The sequence below is a fragment of the Limanda limanda genome, chromosome 8 (genome assembly GCF_963576545.1).
Source record: "Limanda limanda chromosome 8, fLimLim1.1, whole genome shotgun sequence".
In the NCBI taxonomy this organism is placed as follows: Eukaryota; Metazoa; Chordata; class Actinopteri; order Pleuronectiformes; family Pleuronectidae; genus Limanda; species Limanda limanda.
The window spans coordinates 11,030,671-11,047,183 of NC_083643.1; the positions used below are offsets into that span (position 1 = coordinate 11,030,671).

Consider the following 16,513-nt stretch of genomic DNA (forward strand, 5'->3'; position numbering starts at 1 on the left):
AGCTTAATTTCGCTTAAACCTTTAACTGTTAAAACACAAACTGAGACTGAGAATATCCTTTCATGTCTTTGTGAAGCTTACTTTACTGATTCCAATTAAGCTTGCCGGAATAAACACCCCACAATGACAATTATTAAAAAAATATATTTTATTGGTTTTGTGCATGACACACACAAATAGTCTGAGAATGGATCTGCGATACATAACACATTTGTGTTTGTGTGTTCTTCTGTCCACAGTTGTGCCTATTCTTCCCCTTCATGCAGCCTGTTCTTAGTCATTGTTCCTCTGTATGGAGACACCATCAACTCTCTCATAGGGATTGGCATTGCGCTCTCTGGTGTGCCAGTTTACTATGTGGCCATTTACCTGCCTGAGGACAAGAGACCCAAATTCATACAGAAATTAAATGGTAAGGTTTTTTAACAATAACTTATGTAGTCCCGAGCTGTAGGAAGTTTATTTTGTGTTTTATTATGGTAAGATTATCAATTAACTTCAGTGGTTGTTTGGTCATTTCAAACATGTTAGGAAGAAGTGATAAAGGGAAAACAGTTCCCCTTTGAGATACTGACCTTTATTCAAATTATGCACGTAATGAGATTACTGTTGGTCATTACATAGTTTGAATTCCTAACACAGTCTGTCCTATACGTCACTTGGCCTTTCCACTCCCTCTGTCTCAAACACACCTTCCCTCTTTCCCTCCTCCAGCTTTTGCCACCAGATGCACCCAGACTCGTCTCTACTGCTGCTTGACAGAAGTCAACACAGAGACAGAAACACAAGCAGGTGTGAACTGCAGTCGAACGCTGACGTCCATGGAACCCCCCACTACCGCGGCCTCTGTCCTGACGACGAGGCCCATGATGGACAGCACAGCACAGCCTGGACTCATAGCGTTTGTGTGCCAGGTAATGCTAAAAAAAAACAAAAAAAAGAGCAGCCCTGACATCTGAAAGAACTCACCACGAGGAGCGAGCACTTGAGAGACTGCAGACTCACTTTCCTCTGCGAATGTGACACACTTCTCTTCAGACAACGAGGATTATTTCCTACCAGGATTAATAAAGGTTCAAGCTGACATTTTTTTTTTAGTTTTAAGATGTAATATGATTAGTCTCTTTCAAGAATTCATCATATACTACTCATGTGGCGACAGGTGAATCATACAAAAGTATTTAATTACCTGCTGTATGACTAATGTTATTGTGTTTGATTACATAGTCAAATGGAATGGAATGCCTCTAACAGCATCTGACTTACTCATTGCCTTTAGTAGTCACCGTTACAATGACTACTGAAGTAACTCCATAAATTAATCACCAAATACATCAACAGTACAACAGAGCGTGTTCATGGTTTGGTGATCAAAACCTCTTTGTGTTTAATGATGTAAAGTGCGATGGTTCACCTGTTTACACCAATTTGATGACCTGCATACATTTATTCTGGAAATCCTACCTTCATGTGAATAACTGCATATTAAGAATACTGTTGAATCCTAAGTTGCAACCCGTGTTGATCACTGGGTCATTAGCAGCTTCACTGTGAAGCAGGTTCAGTCCAAGGCCTTGTTTGTCATTCTTTTTACTTTAAACAGTTGATTTCAGTCAGTTTACATATTGTGTTTTGTAATTATTCATGATTTTCACAGGACTGAACTAATTGGTCCAGGAACCATTTGTAGGCAAGTTGCAAGTTCGAATATACAGTATCTGCAAAACTTTAGAAAACTGCAGCTTCTCCCACAAGCGGGAGCAGATTTGACTAAAACATCTTCTGTATGCTTCACTTAAAAGGCCAGTGTTTCTGTTTTAACTGAAATATCAGGTAAGGATTCAGTACTGACATCTTCTACCATTACTGACAATAACTCCTCAATTCATGTGACATGCTGCTCCCTTCATCTTTATCAGACATTTTCTTATGTATAAACACCTTAAACATGAAGTTACAAACTGTCTCTTCTCATCAATGTATTGAATCCTGTTGTTGTGTTGATGTGTTCAGTTTCATGCAGCATCTATTGTACTTGTGTCCTGGGAAAGGATCTTCACATGGGACTGCATCAAAAGCAAAACGGGACATACACTATCAGTACAAACACACCGAGGCAGCTGTCTGTGGCGCCATCTTAGATCTATGGATTGACAATGGTGGACAATTACGTCAACTCCACTATGGGTTGGTTCACAATCATCGTATGACGATCAGTAGAACCTGTTCATTTAGACCTACCTTTCAAAAGAATGTTGACATATCCTCCGATCTTTGGGACCCACTCCTTCAGGTGTCCTTCCACATTTTCAATATTCAACCCACCCTTGAAAAACCCTGAACAGGGAAAAACCTACATATAACATACAAACATTAACAACCTATCACAATAACTTTATGCAAATAGATAGGCTTAACCTTAATCAAATAATAAAAAAGTCAAACAAAGAGTTTCAACCCATTCTAAATCTAATCCTGCCCCTTTGGTCTCCTCCACTTCCTGTGGGATGGGCTTAGAAGACCAGTTCCTGCAGGCTTCAGGCCTTTTCTGTGTCCCTTGTTAGCTCACCTATAGAGATTTGCTGCTTTTCCAGTTACACTACTTGTACAAGTTATAACTTGAAAAGACCCTGGTGGGAAAGACAGTCACCATTCTTCATCATGGCAGTGAACGTCCCAGGAGTGATATTAATGGTGCTCTTCTACCTGATGGTCCTTGGGACCGGCATCTGGGCTTCTTTCAAGTCCAAGAGGGAACAGAAGAAAAGTGGAGCCAATAAGTTGGAGATGACGTTACTGGGAAACCGGAGCATCAACTGGGTGGTGGGGATCTTCACCATGACAGGTGAGGACAGCTCAGCTGAAGACAACATGAAGGAAACTGTCTGTTGCAGGCATGGAGACAGTAGGATCTGGCAATTTATAAAAGCATTACTTTTACAAGAAAACATCATGAATTGTTGTTTAATATGAATAATAAACAGCCAAATCAGATTTGACTAACAACAGTCTTGGTTGGGTGAAGTCCTATTGGTCCTATTGATCAATAATTCTGAATTATGATCTAACCTTTAGTCTTTGTACAAATATCTGCTGTGTGTTGATCCATCCTGCAGCTACATGGGTTGGAGGAGGCTTCATTCTTGGCACAGCTGAGATGGTGTACACTCCGTCAATGGGACTAACCTGGGCAGCCACGATGTTAGCCGCATACAGCTCATCTTTTATTCTTTGTAAGTTGAAGTTGGCCATTTTACCTCATCAATTCACCTTAAGTTGAATCACTATCATTGTGATTTCTTGATATTATCATTAGTTTCTGTTTTCCCCCTCATTAAATCAAGGTGGCCTCGTGTTTGCTAAACCACTAAGAGAAATGAAGTGTGTCACAATGATGGACCCTTTCCACATCAAGTATGGAAAGGTTCTGACAGCTGGACTGAGTCTGGCCTCAATTTTTAATGATATACTATGGGTGGCATTAACACTGATTTGTTTAGGTAAGTGAGAATATACAGGAGCACTTTAACCTCTCCTCATATGTGTGTGTGTTTAAATGTCAGTTTAAAATAAATGTATTTGAAGGAATATGAGTCAGTGATACTTGTACTTACTTGTTATACTGTATATATAAGTAGAATTCCACTGATACAAGGTGTTTAACAGGAGGCACCATGAGTGTGGTCCTGGATTTGCCCTACACACTGTGTATCTAGGTCTCTGCTGCAGTTGTCATCATCTACACTCTGCTGGGAGGTCTCTACTCCGTGGCCTACACTGATGTTATTCAGCTTGTTCTTATATTCATTAGCTTGGTGAGTTGCTGTTCTTTGAGGTTTTATAAAGTGCTGGAGGCCTTGTCCATTACTTAAATTTGTATTTGTCTCTGCAGTGGCTGTGTGTTCCCTTTGTATTGATGAACCCTAACTGCTTGGACATTAGCAAGACACTGATGAACAACACCTTACACGCACCCTGGATTGGTGCACCAGGACTGGAGAAGACCGGGATCATGATGGATGAATTCTTGATGTTTGTAAGAGGGAGCAAAACTGAGGCTGATGTCAAATGTACTTCCATAGTGTTGAGAGAAATCCTCAAGATAAAGACACATGACTCATATTTTAATTCTGTTTCATTTTCAAGGCATTGGGAAGTCTGGGATATCAGTGTTTGCACCAGAGGACGTTGGCAGCTTCTTCATTAGCCACAGCTAAGCTCTCGTGCTTAGTCGCTGCTTTCCTCATACTTGTGTTTGGCACACCTCCAATACTGCTTGGGGCAGCTGCTGCATCTACAGGTACTGTCAACTTCTACATACTTATGTAAACTGTGAAATCTAACATCCGCTTATCTGGTGTATTTAATGTTGCCGAAAGAACAAAACATGTTAAATCAATGGTTAAATCACAGGAATCCAAGGAGCAACATCTTTGCATAACTTATCTTGTTTAACCAGCATTTGAATAGGAGCGATTCTGTGGACGATTTGGACGGTTGATTAATTTATCCTTGATCACTTTATATGTGTCCACTGTAATGTTTTATTTTTGTATGAATTTTCTTTGGTCTGCTCCTCAGATTGGAACCTGACATCTTATGGTTCTCCATTTCCATATGAACATGGGGAAGCAGCTCAAGTCCTGCCCATCACATTACAGCACCTCACCCCGTCTTTCATCTCCATAATCGGAACTGGATGTGTTGCTGCTGCCGTGATGTCATCTGCTGATTCTGGTTTGATTTCTGCTGCTTCTGTCTTCACCTCCAACATATACAAGAACATCCTGAGGCCACAGGTGAGAACATTGAATTATAAGATAATAGTTAGTATCTCAAACCTCTTCACATCCTCCTCTCTACTTTTTCTCCAGGCATCAGACAGAGAGATTCAGTGGCTGATCCAAGTTGCTGTGATGGTCGTGGGTTTGGTTGGTACATCACTAACCATCCATGAAAACAGTGTCTTACTCTTCTGGACTCTTGCTGCCGACGTGTCCTACATCATAATCTTCCCTCAACTGGTCTGCGTCCTCTTCGTCAATATCTCCAATGGTTACGGAGCTGTTATGGGCTGTGTGGTGGGATTGGTGCTCAGAGTTCTCAGTGGACTCCCATCCCTCGGGCTGCCAGTTGTCCTCCACTTCCCAGGATGTGTTCTTGAGGATGGAGTTTATGTCCAGTACGCTCCAGTTAAGACCATCTCCATGCTGTCTGCCATTGCTGCCATCGTGTTGTTCTCCTATCTGACGTCTGTGCTCTTCAACAAAGGCCTGTTACCTGAGAAGTGTGACGTGTTCAAGGTGAAAGTCCAGCAATCAGCACGAGAGCCGACACTGGTACATGGGACCAAAGAAGACAATGAGACACTGGATGAAACATGTGTTCAGACTGAGGCCTCAGAGCCAATGATTAGCTCAGAGTGTTAGAGTCCCTGAATATCTGGTGTTTGAATTCAAACACAGACCAGGAAGTTCTATCACATCCTACATCCCAATGGAGACTTCTGCATCCAAACATAGGGGTATTAGGACAATTGGACATAGATTAAAATTAGTTCTTATTGCAACTTTGTCTTTTATTGGGTATTTGTTAAACTTGGACAAATGACAATGAGATCTACTGAACTACAAAGATTGTGATCTCACCATGTTGTGTGTCTCTTATGATGTAAAGTGTGATGGTGAGATACAACATCAGATATTGTAATGGTTGGAAATTACTCCTTCATATTGCTGGCATTTTAATCTGTGATGTAACAGGGCAAATAAAATCTTCTGTATTTACATACTTTCATTTGAACCACTTCACCATAATCTTTTAATTAAGTTGATTAAATGATCACTAAATCATTGCAGCTGGTTTATTTAGAAAAGACAGGCCAAGAAATCTTGACTATACTGGCTTCAAATTCTGAAACAAGCTCTTCCATTTGGTTACATCTACATCATGTGTTTTCCTCTCTGATCCAGAATAAGATTCATATCAACAAGTAGCATAAGGGAGGGAAACAAGAGGTCAAAAGCTCATTAAATGACCACCTGTCTCTAGTTGTACTTAGAAAGTTGCTGAGCTGGATCCAAATACAGACAATCAAGATATACAGCAAGTAGTGTGTATATATATATATTTCCTCATACTTGTGTTTGGAACACCTCCAATACTGCTTGGGGCAGCTGCTGCGATGCAGAGATGGGGAGAGGTAGGAATGGAACAGTGGCCTGGAACTGTCAATCAGGCATTTTTGGATTATATTCACCTGATGCACAGAGTAAGATTTTTTTTTTAATTTAAAAATTGTTCTGCTTTATTATTCTGTCCAGGTGCACAGGGCCGATAAAGTGTCTTTACTGGGACAGGGGACAGTCGCAGGTGACTGTGTCCTCATACCAAGTATTGAACACAACACTGTTATGAAACTAGATCTCCAAACACTCTCCCTCAGAGCTTTTCCTCCTCTTCCAGTTTCCACCCGATATGAATCTATCTTTTATCTTCACTTCTAATGCTCATTCTTGTAAGTGGGATTAAAAATCGTGAATTCTTTCTTGTTATTGCTATCTTGAATTTGCTATCTTGAATTGTACTGGACACAACTAGTCACACAATCAAGACAACATATTTAGATATCAGTCAGTTGTATTTGTTTACGTTATGTATTTTTTGTTATATTTTTTTCTATTTCCCTGTTTCTGTCGCTTGCAATACCAATAATTACAAACAAAAAGCCTCACCACTCCTCTCTCATTTATAACTAATCACTACAGTACAAGATCCAGTTACTACATCACATTGGATATACACGACACTCGCACTTATGTTGGCAGAACCGGATTCGCCTGTCTCTAGTTGTACCTAGAAAGTTGCTGAGCTGGACCCAAATACAGACAATCAAGATATACAGCAAGTAGTGCATATATATATATATATTTCCTCATACTTGTGTTTGGAACACCTCCAATACTGCTTGGGGCAGCTGCTGCACCTACAGGTACTGACAACTTCTACATACTAATGTAAACTGTGAAATGTAACATCCGCTTATCCGGTGTATTTAATGTTACCGAATGAACAAAACATGTTAAATCAATGGTTAAATCACAGGAAACCAAAGAGCAGCATCTTTGCATAACTTATTTATTATCATATTTAGCCAGCCTTTGAATAGGAGCGATTCTGTTGACGATTTGGACGGTTGATTACTTTATATGTATAAACATAAAAACTGGCTCACACGTAGAAGGATGGCAAAACAACTCGGGCGATAAAAACTGAAAGTATAGACAACAGGAAACAGAGGAGTAGGACGACTGAATAAAACCGTCGTCACAGGTTCTGGTCCAGGCTCTGGTGCAGGTTCTGTTTAAGACTGCATGACTGCTCCACAAAATAAAGCTCCCCACTCTTTACTTCCTGGGTGTCACCGACACGCTTCTTGTGATTGGTGGAAACCACCCAGAGAACGTGGTGACATCGTTCTGTTTGCAATCGCAGAGATGGGGAGAGGTAAGAATGGAACAGTGACCTGGAACTGTCAATCAGGCATTCTTGGATTATATTCACCTACAGAGTAAGATATTTTTTTTTAATTTAAAAATTGTTCTACTTTATTATTCTGTCCAGGTGCACAGGGCCGATAAAGTGTCCTTACTGGGACAGGGGATAGTCGCAGGTGACTGTGTCCTCATACCAAGTATTGAAAACAACACTGTTATGAAACTAGATCTCCAACCTCGCTCCCTCAGAGCTTTTCCTCCTCTTCCAGTTTCCACCCAATATGAATCTATCTTTTATCTTCACTTCTAATGCTCACGCTTGTATGTGGGATTAAAAATCGTGAATTCTTTCTTGTTATTGCTATCTTGAATTTGCTATCTTGAATTGTACTGGACACAACTAGTCACACAATTAAGACAACATATTTAGTTATCAGTTTTTTGTTATATTTTTTTCCATTTCCCTGTTTCTGTCGCTTGCAATACCAATATTTACAAACAAAAAGCCTCACCACTCCTCTCTCATTTAGAACTAATCACTACAGTACATGATACAGTTACTACATCACCTCGGATATACCCGACACTCGCACTTATGTTGGCAGAACCGGATTCAGGTATTATGCATTTTCAAATGGAATCAGCTGAAGTCTTGCATTTCCCTTAGTGATTTTACCTAAGTATTTCACCTGGTCTCAGGTCTCTCTTTAAAAAGAGAATGAAAATGTCAACAAGACTGCCTGCATATTCAAAGATCAAAGATTTGAAAATATCATCAGATATTTAGGCAAAGTTTACAAAATTACAATTTTGGAGAAGTGACCAACTGTTTCATGCTGTAAATCCTGACACATCACTGTAGATGAATCAGTTACACAGCAGAGACCTTGTAGCACGTGAGGTGAGGCTCTGTCTGTGTTTGGTGTCCTGTTACAAAAAGAGGCATGAGAGGGAGAGAGAGGGGGAGAGAGAGAGAGAGAGAGAGAGAGAGAGAGAGAGAGAGAGAGAGCATAGGAAATGAACACTCGGATCTCACCACCTGAGAAAAGCCACTTGAAGGACACTGGAGTCACAGACACAAACACAGACCGACCCAGGCCACAGTACAGAGGACCTTCACTGCCTCACTGACACAAACCAGGGCCACAGCTCGTCGTTGCCTGAGTGGATTCCACTGACTGGTCTCCCAAAGGTAAAATATGGGCCTGCTTCTTTTTCTGTTGTTCTTAATCTTATCTGCATTTTGTTGTATTTGCTGCAGACGTTTATTTAGATTAAAATCTATCATGTAATTTTTTTTGTGTCTTGTACTGCAATGCAACATTTATGTAAAACTTAGGTGAAGAGGAGGTTTAATTACACAGTGCTGAAAATTACATTTCCTAAAATAACATTTCCTGTAGTCATTTTGTATTGATTCTGCCTTTCACCTGCCAGATTATCACAGTAAATGTTACAAGAGCAAGGGTTTACTATTTAACTCTGGGCTGTAGTCTGTGTTTATATTTTCATCTGAGCTCTGTGCACATGCTCAGTCGGTACACCACTATATCTGGCCATTGAACTTTGTCCCACTTGGGAACTGCTCAGTCATATGACATGGAAAAAGAAATCCTAGCCCTGCCTCCCTGAGCATTACATGGAGATGGATTTTATGTAGAATTTCTCATTACATATACGACAGAACGGCTGCAGCTATAAATATATGTTTTAGTTAATTAATCAATAAATGTTTTGATAATCTCCAGTTTTAATAAGTAAAATCAAGTAATGGGTGAAAAAAAGGGGTTTGAAAAATTATCAGTGGCCTCTCTTATCACATTATGAGCAAACATAGCATACAAATAGTTCTGCTTGTCTTAAAATAATTTTGCCACTGAGAGTCAGATGAGGCAAAGTCAGATGGTTTCTCTTTATTTAAATGTCAGTAAATGGCTTTAACATGCTCAAATTCTTACAAAAATTTGCAGAAAATTAGAAAGTGGTAAAAATGTACGTATTCTGGAGTAATTTTCAATGGGCGGGGCAAAATGTCTCAACGGTGCCCCCCGAGACCCCCGGAACGCGTTCTCATTGACCGATCTTCACAAAAATCAATACACAGGTGTATCATGACCAGACAAACCAAAAACTCTAAGATGCAATTTGAAAAACGCAACAGGAAGCCTGCCATTTTGCATTTAGTGGCCATTTTCACCATATTCCACATTTTTACTTTGAGGTACTTGTACCAGGGCTTACATCAGATCAACTTCAAATTGAGATGAGTGTGATCTCAACAAGATGGAGATACAACCTAACTCAAAGATCAATTTTTCGTCACACGGTGTGACTATGGCGTGGCCTCAAAGTTTGATTACACGCCATTAAAACACGATGTTCTGTATCCCGGACATACATGGACCATGAATCCTTTGATGCTGAGCTATCAACAAACAACTCCGCTCCTGCAGTGACAGTGTCAGTGGTCATAGGTCAAAGGAATCTTTGATGTCTTGCAAAGGTGACGTCTCTCTTTCTCTCAGAATTGGGACATTTCCTCAAACCGTGTAAACATTGAGGTGCGGCAAAGGTTCATCCTTTGCAAAAGGAGACGATGTTGTCATAACTCCACTGTGCATTGTCCTATCACCACCAAACTTCTGTCTCATGATCAGAGTCCAAGCCTGAACAGCTCTATGTATCAATATTTCCTCAGGGTCATAGAGCCAACTACTTATCAGTGTGAAAATTAAGTTGTTGCAACATTGTTGTTGTTACAACCGTAGTTATTATTTTTATAGATATCTCTCCAGTCAGAAACCGGATAATTTCCCTTTGCTTTCCATGGTAGTGATACACAGAGATGGCTGAGGCACATCAGGCGGTGGGCTTCCAGTTCACCGTGCGGCCCGATGGCGTGGACCTTAAACTGAGTCAGGAGGTCATCAAAAACATCTACCTGTCAGGAGTGACGGCATGGAAGAAGAGAGCCATACAATTCAAGGTACTGTCCCATATTGTCATGAAGTCACTCACGATTGTAGTGTATATTCACAGTGTATAACTTTGCTTTGTGCATTGTCTTCATACAACATAGGACACAAAGACTCCTCTTGTCCTGACACTAATTCTTGTCTTTCGCTCACAGAATGGTGTGTTGGCCGGAGTCTATCCAGCCAGCCCGTCCAGCTGGCTGATAGTTGTGATCGCAATGATGAGTTCCCTGTACATTCGCATAGACCCGTCTCTCGGTATGATTGACGCCATCAAGGACAACCTTCCACAAAGGTCAGAAATCCCCCAGGAAGCTATTCAGTGTTCAGTATTCTGCTGGAGCATGTCGGTTTTTTTGGGTGGAGCTATGTGCAAAAATCAGCTGTTTAAGATCGACAGTGTTGTGCCTTCTCTGAACAGAGACTGTATATCAGTGCAGACCCGGGCGGTGCTGAGTGCCATCCTCTTTGCCACTGGACTGTGGCTGTTCCTCATCTACCTCCTGAGATACACCCTCAAAGCTCTGCTCTCTTACCACGGCTGGATCTTTGAGTCCCATGGAAGAATGAGCACATCTACCAAAGTGTGGCTGGTATGAACATGTCCCTCCCTCAGCGCAGAAGATATATGGTTGACTCTGATAAGAATAGGCTATAAAGTACAATCTGTTACACTGCATGTGTAATGATGTATGTATGGTGTTGTGTGTTTGTAACCAGAGCCTGGTGAAGATGTTCTCTGGACGCAGACCGCTGCTCTACAGTTTCCAGGCCTCATTACCCAGACTCCCTGTGCCAAGTGTGGATGATACAGTTAACAGGGTGTGTAATTATACAGATTTTACATGACTGCAAACACACAGGGCACAACAGTTTGTTGAATTGCACGGGAGCATGATAAGGACATTTGAATTATTTGCTGGATTTAGGTATTTGGACGACATGTAGTCTTGTGCACTTAAAACAGATTTTAATTGAGATTCCAGCTCTGATTGAACATACTAGGAAATATATGGGTAGAAGGAAGCCATACTGGTTGATGGTTTTCAAGGACTGTGTGAATATGAATGTCAGATTCTACCCACATGTTCAGTAAGTGACTATCATCATTTTGCTAAACAAAATATTATGATATATATTGTGATATCTAAAAATCTAAATAATACCACATTTCTGCCTCCTTTTTTAATAGCTTTAAAACAGTCATTTTAACCTAGGTAGCACATGAACTTAACCTTCACAATGAAGACTTACGTGATTATTATTCCACAGGGGGCCATATAGGGGCTGCAATTTACACAGAGGGGCCAATTACAGTATATGTCCAACATCCATGCATAATTATTTATTCAGTAAGGTGAACGTTTAAGTCATTGCTTGTTTACTGTTGATTTATAGCTTTGATCAAAGCCACACATGATGAAAACACCACGATGTATGTTGCGGCCTTGTGAAAGTTAGACAGGGTAATACGATGGTAGATTAAAAACAATCTGTTTTAGCTGCATCTGCTGGTTGTCCTCCAAATCTTTTCAGTGTGTGTGTCTCAGCGGCTCTATTGGATCAGCTGGGTTTGTATATAACAACACTGCCTCGCTCTGACCGCACACGCCATGTTTTTCCCACAGTACCTCGAGTCAGTTCGTCCACTGCTGGACAGAGACCAGTACGACCAAATGGAGATTTCGGCAAATGACTTTAAAGATTCCCAAGCAGCCCAGCTCCAAAGATACTTAAAGCTAAAATCCTGGTGGGCAACAAATTATGTGAGTATAGAGGTGATTTATGATTATGATTGAATTCTCAGTCACAATGTTATATATAATATTAATCTTTATCTGCTCTAGGTGAGTGACTGGTGGGAGGAGTACATCTACCTCAGGGGCAGGAGTCCCATCATGGTCAACAGTAACTTCTATATAATGGTGAGTGTTTTAGTATTGCTCTGTTTTACATAATAATCCAATTATATTCATGCATTCAAAAATTTACTTTTTTTGGAGAAATATGAACCAAATTCCTTAAATTCTCAAAACCTCACCTGTCAACATGCCAGTAAAAGTATTTGAAATACATTTTTGGTTTTGATGATAGTTTTTGGATTTGCGTTGATGCAATATGTCTTGTTTGTGTGTTCATTTGCGTGAAGGACCTCCTGTACGTGACCCCGACACACCGACAGGCTGCCCGCGTGGGGAATGTGGTCCACGCCATGCTGCAGTACAGACGCAAACTGGAACGTGGTGAACATGAACCGGTAATGGTTGTCATGACATCACAGTTAAAATAAAGGGAGTTTAACTCTTTAAACCTAAAGCGATCAATATGTGTATAAACAAAACAAAAAAACAGACTGTTATCAGATTCAGATTTGAATATAATCCTGATAAGTATATATTTTTATACAATATCAGCTTTTTTCAAACTGTGCCACTTTAAACCAGCAGAAAGAAAGCAGCCAAAAACATAAATGCAGACATCTCTCAAGCAAAATCAGCAAAGCTATTCCAACTTTGGTAGAAAATAGTTTTTTCATACGGGCCTTTGAATCTATTAATATTCTTTCCTCATTGGTTTTAAACCTGTTTCACTGTCTTTCTTCTTCCCAGCTGAGGGCCTTAGGGACCGTTCCAATGTGTTCCTCTCAGATGGAGAGGATGTTTAACACCACCCGCATCCCTGGCATTGAAACAGGTGAGATAAGGGCTCATTTTAGGCATATTAAGGCTCAATAACATTGGAATAGTTGTTGCCACATTTTCCATTAGCAGTTAAAAGATGAATACTTGCTTTGATGCTGAAAAATGCTGAGAAGTGTATCTGGCAAGTGTTTGTGTTTCGGTTCTGATCTGACAACTTCACTGTGAGCCCTCAGGATTCATGTGTTCAGACAGAAGACTAGGGTTTCTAATTCTATTTTTACCTCTCCCTGCAGATATTGTGCAGCACCTGACCGACCGCAAGCACCTGATCGTCTACCACAGGGGCCGCTTCTTCCAAGTGTGGCTGTACACTGGAGGCCGCCACCTCTTACCCAGTGAACTTGAGACACAGTTTCAGAGGATCCTCAATGATACAACAGAGCCTGAGCCAGGAGAGCTCAAATTAGCTGCCCTGACTGCAGGAAACAGGTATTCTCTATAAACATATACAGATGACACACGCACTGACGTAGACATACTTGGATAAATGTGTCACACTTTCACTTCTTCTAGAGTTCCATGGGCTCGTGCTCGGATTAAATATTTCAGCCAGGGGGTAAACAGAGTATCCCTGGATGCCATAGAGTCAGCTGCCTTCTTCCTGGCACTGGATGACGAGCCGCAGGGTTATGACCCCGCAAAGACCAACTCACTGGACAGTTATGCCAAGTCCCTGCTGCATGGAAAGTGTTATGACAGGTAACCAGAGAAGGCCTTCGTTCTTACCATCAACACAGGTTTGATTTTGTTTGCTTTGTTGCCCTTAAGGTTTTATTTCTTGTCTCACAGGTGGTTCGACAAATCTTTCACCTTGATCTCTTACCCAAATGGAAAAATGGGTATAAATGCTGAACATTCGTGGGCGGATGCGCCGATTGTAGGACACATGTGGGAGGTAAGACATGTGCCCAGGTATTGCATGATAAAGCCTTAAGTTAGCAGTCATTTCAGCTGTCCCTTGTTGTCTGTGTAGTATGTCCTCGCAACGGACTCCTTCCATCTGGGCTACACAGAGGAGGGACACTGTAAAGGCGACGTGAACAAGAACCTGCCCCATCCCACTCGGCTACAGTGGCGGATTCTAAAGGAGGTACAGCAGAGCCTTGCATCGTTTAAGACAATTAATACACTTAGTGTCCATCACAAATTCATTTTCTCCTCTTTAGTGTCAAGCAGTCATCGAGACGTCATACCTGTTAGCCAAGCAGATAGCTGACGACGTGGACTTCCATGCTCATCTCTTCAGTGAGTTTGGGAAAGGCCTGATCAAGAAGTGCAGGACCAGCCCTGACGCCTTTATCCAGCTCGCCCTGCAGCTGGCACAGTTCAGGGTACGACACGAATCCTTCTCTGCTCACGTTGCCTCTCATCATCCACCGCCATCACGTCACACTCTTCCCTCTGCTCTGACAGGATCAGGGAGTGTTCTGTCTGACGTACGAGTCGTCAATGACCCGCATGTTCAGGGACGGTCGGACGGAGACCGTGCGCTCCTGCACCTCTGAGGCGGTTGCATTTGTCAGAGCCATGGAGGACACAGGTGCAACAGTAAGCAAGACGCATTAACACACAGAACCACGTGAAGCAACATCAAAAGCTCCATTACATAAAGTTGGGGTTGGTTTAAATAATGCTGCGCTGCTCATAATGGAATTGTAGTTGTGACACATTAAAATCCTTTACTGGAGGGAATAGATACATTTTTTTTGCAAATAATTTGACCTATCTGGTGTCATCATGTGATGTGAGGGGACACATCGTTCTGCTGAGGACTTGGTCGATGACACCAGAGATAATGTGTCTGTATGTGTGTGTGACTCTGGACTCTGAACTCCCTCATGTCCCAGGGTTACACTGACCTTCATGTGAACCGAGTCAGGTCATTTTGATCCGATGGTATGTTTGCTTTTTTTTGCTGTGACCAGAACACCCAGAGACTTGCCCTGTTTCGGAAGGCGGCTGATAAGCACCAAAACATGTACCGTCTGGCCATGACTGGTTCTGGTATCGACCGCCATCTCTTCTGTCTCTACTTCGTGTCCAAATACCTTGGTGTTGACTCGCCATTTCTTAAAAAGGTACGAGCGCCGATTCATAAGATTTCTGTTAATCTACCTACCACAACCTATCGGCCATTTTCCCACACAACATTCAATGTCTCTGATTCAAGGTGCTTTCCGAGACGTGGAAGTTGTCCACCAGCCAGACTCCACAGCAGCAGCTCAATTTGGTTGACATCAACAAGTTCCCTCAATACGTGGGAGCTGGCGGTGGATTTGGACCTGTGAGTTCAAACGTTAAATGTTCAGAATTTTTTACCCTGACGGCCTGAGCTGAATAATAGCATCTCTCCTGTACCCCCAGGTGGCTGACGACGGTTATGGTGTGTCTTATATCATTGTGGGGGAGAACCTCATCACATTCCATATTTCCTGCAAGTTCTCCAGCCCTGAAACAGTAAGAGCACAAACTGAGAGCATTGGTTATTACTGATCAGTTATTTATACAGTATCTTTCAAACCTCAACACTATTCCCTGTCCGTGTGCCATGCAGGACTCAAACCGGTTCGGTCAGAACATTCAGAAGGCCATGCTCGATATCCAGGGACTCTTCAAGCCAGAAAATAATAAGAAGATGGTGGATGTTGGAAAGCATGCACAGGTGGAAAATGGTAAAAAGCACATATAACAGAGTCTGTGGGACGGATTCACTTGAGAGTCTGTCTTTGACCCGTTTCATTCATATGCAGGAAGTAAGTTCAAGTTGCACTTAAGATCTTTTTGATTATCCGGTGGGTCATTTTAGAAGGCGGCCATTCCACTCAGAGTTGGTACCCCTGTAATTTATTTTTATTTATATTGTACTTGTCGGTGGAAACGATTGAATCTTTTGTAAGAGGAAATGTTGTGGTTCCAAATGTTGGTTTTATTGCAAACAATAAACCACCATTGCTGGAGATAAATGAACCTACAACATTTCTCCAGGTAACGCAGGACTGTATGTAAATGTAACATAATAAATCTTTGTTTAATATTTGTTTGGTATTTGGCTTTTTAATTTGATTTGTAATTTTTCCTACCTAGACATTGAGATTTAAATACTTAATCATCTGCCAACAAATATGAATTTCATGATTATGAAATGGTCATACTAGTAACTTTCCCAATGATTATTGTAGATCAAACAATGTTAAAGTGAAATCACATCCTCTCACCGACTTTCCTGGAAATCAGTCCTGTAGATTTTTGTGTAATGCAGCTAACAAACACATAACAAACTCTTTGGCGGAGGTAAACAAAGACTGACACAGGAAAGCACTATGTTATAAGAGAGGTTTAT

The 16,513-nt window shown here is 41.3% G+C and overlaps 1 protein-coding gene and 1 pseudogene across 1 annotated transcript; both read left to right on the top strand.

Moving 5' to 3' along the window:
* Positions 1 to 2,661: 2,661 nt before the first annotated feature.
* LOC133009119 (high-affinity choline transporter 1-like) lies at positions 2,662 to 5,429 on the top strand (annotated as a pseudogene).
* A 3,194-nt stretch (positions 5,430 to 8,623) lies between these two features.
* cpt1b (carnitine palmitoyltransferase 1B (muscle)) lies at positions 8,624 to 16,207 on the top strand. Its single transcript, XM_061076192.1, has 19 exons — positions 8,624 to 8,688; positions 10,330 to 10,482; positions 10,627 to 10,766; positions 10,893 to 11,064; positions 11,192 to 11,293; positions 12,100 to 12,237; positions 12,319 to 12,396; positions 12,621 to 12,728; positions 13,081 to 13,165; positions 13,407 to 13,602; positions 13,687 to 13,872; positions 13,963 to 14,068; positions 14,147 to 14,263; positions 14,340 to 14,504; positions 14,587 to 14,721; positions 15,099 to 15,251; positions 15,344 to 15,457; positions 15,538 to 15,630; positions 15,728 to 16,207. The coding sequence occupies exons 2-19, from the start codon at positions 10,342 to 10,344 to the stop codon at positions 15,860 to 15,862; spliced, it is 2,364 nt and encodes a 787-aa protein (XP_060932175.1). The 5' UTR covers positions 8,624 to 8,688; positions 10,330 to 10,341; the 3' UTR covers positions 15,863 to 16,207.
* The last annotated feature ends 306 nt before the right edge of the window (positions 16,208 to 16,513 follow it).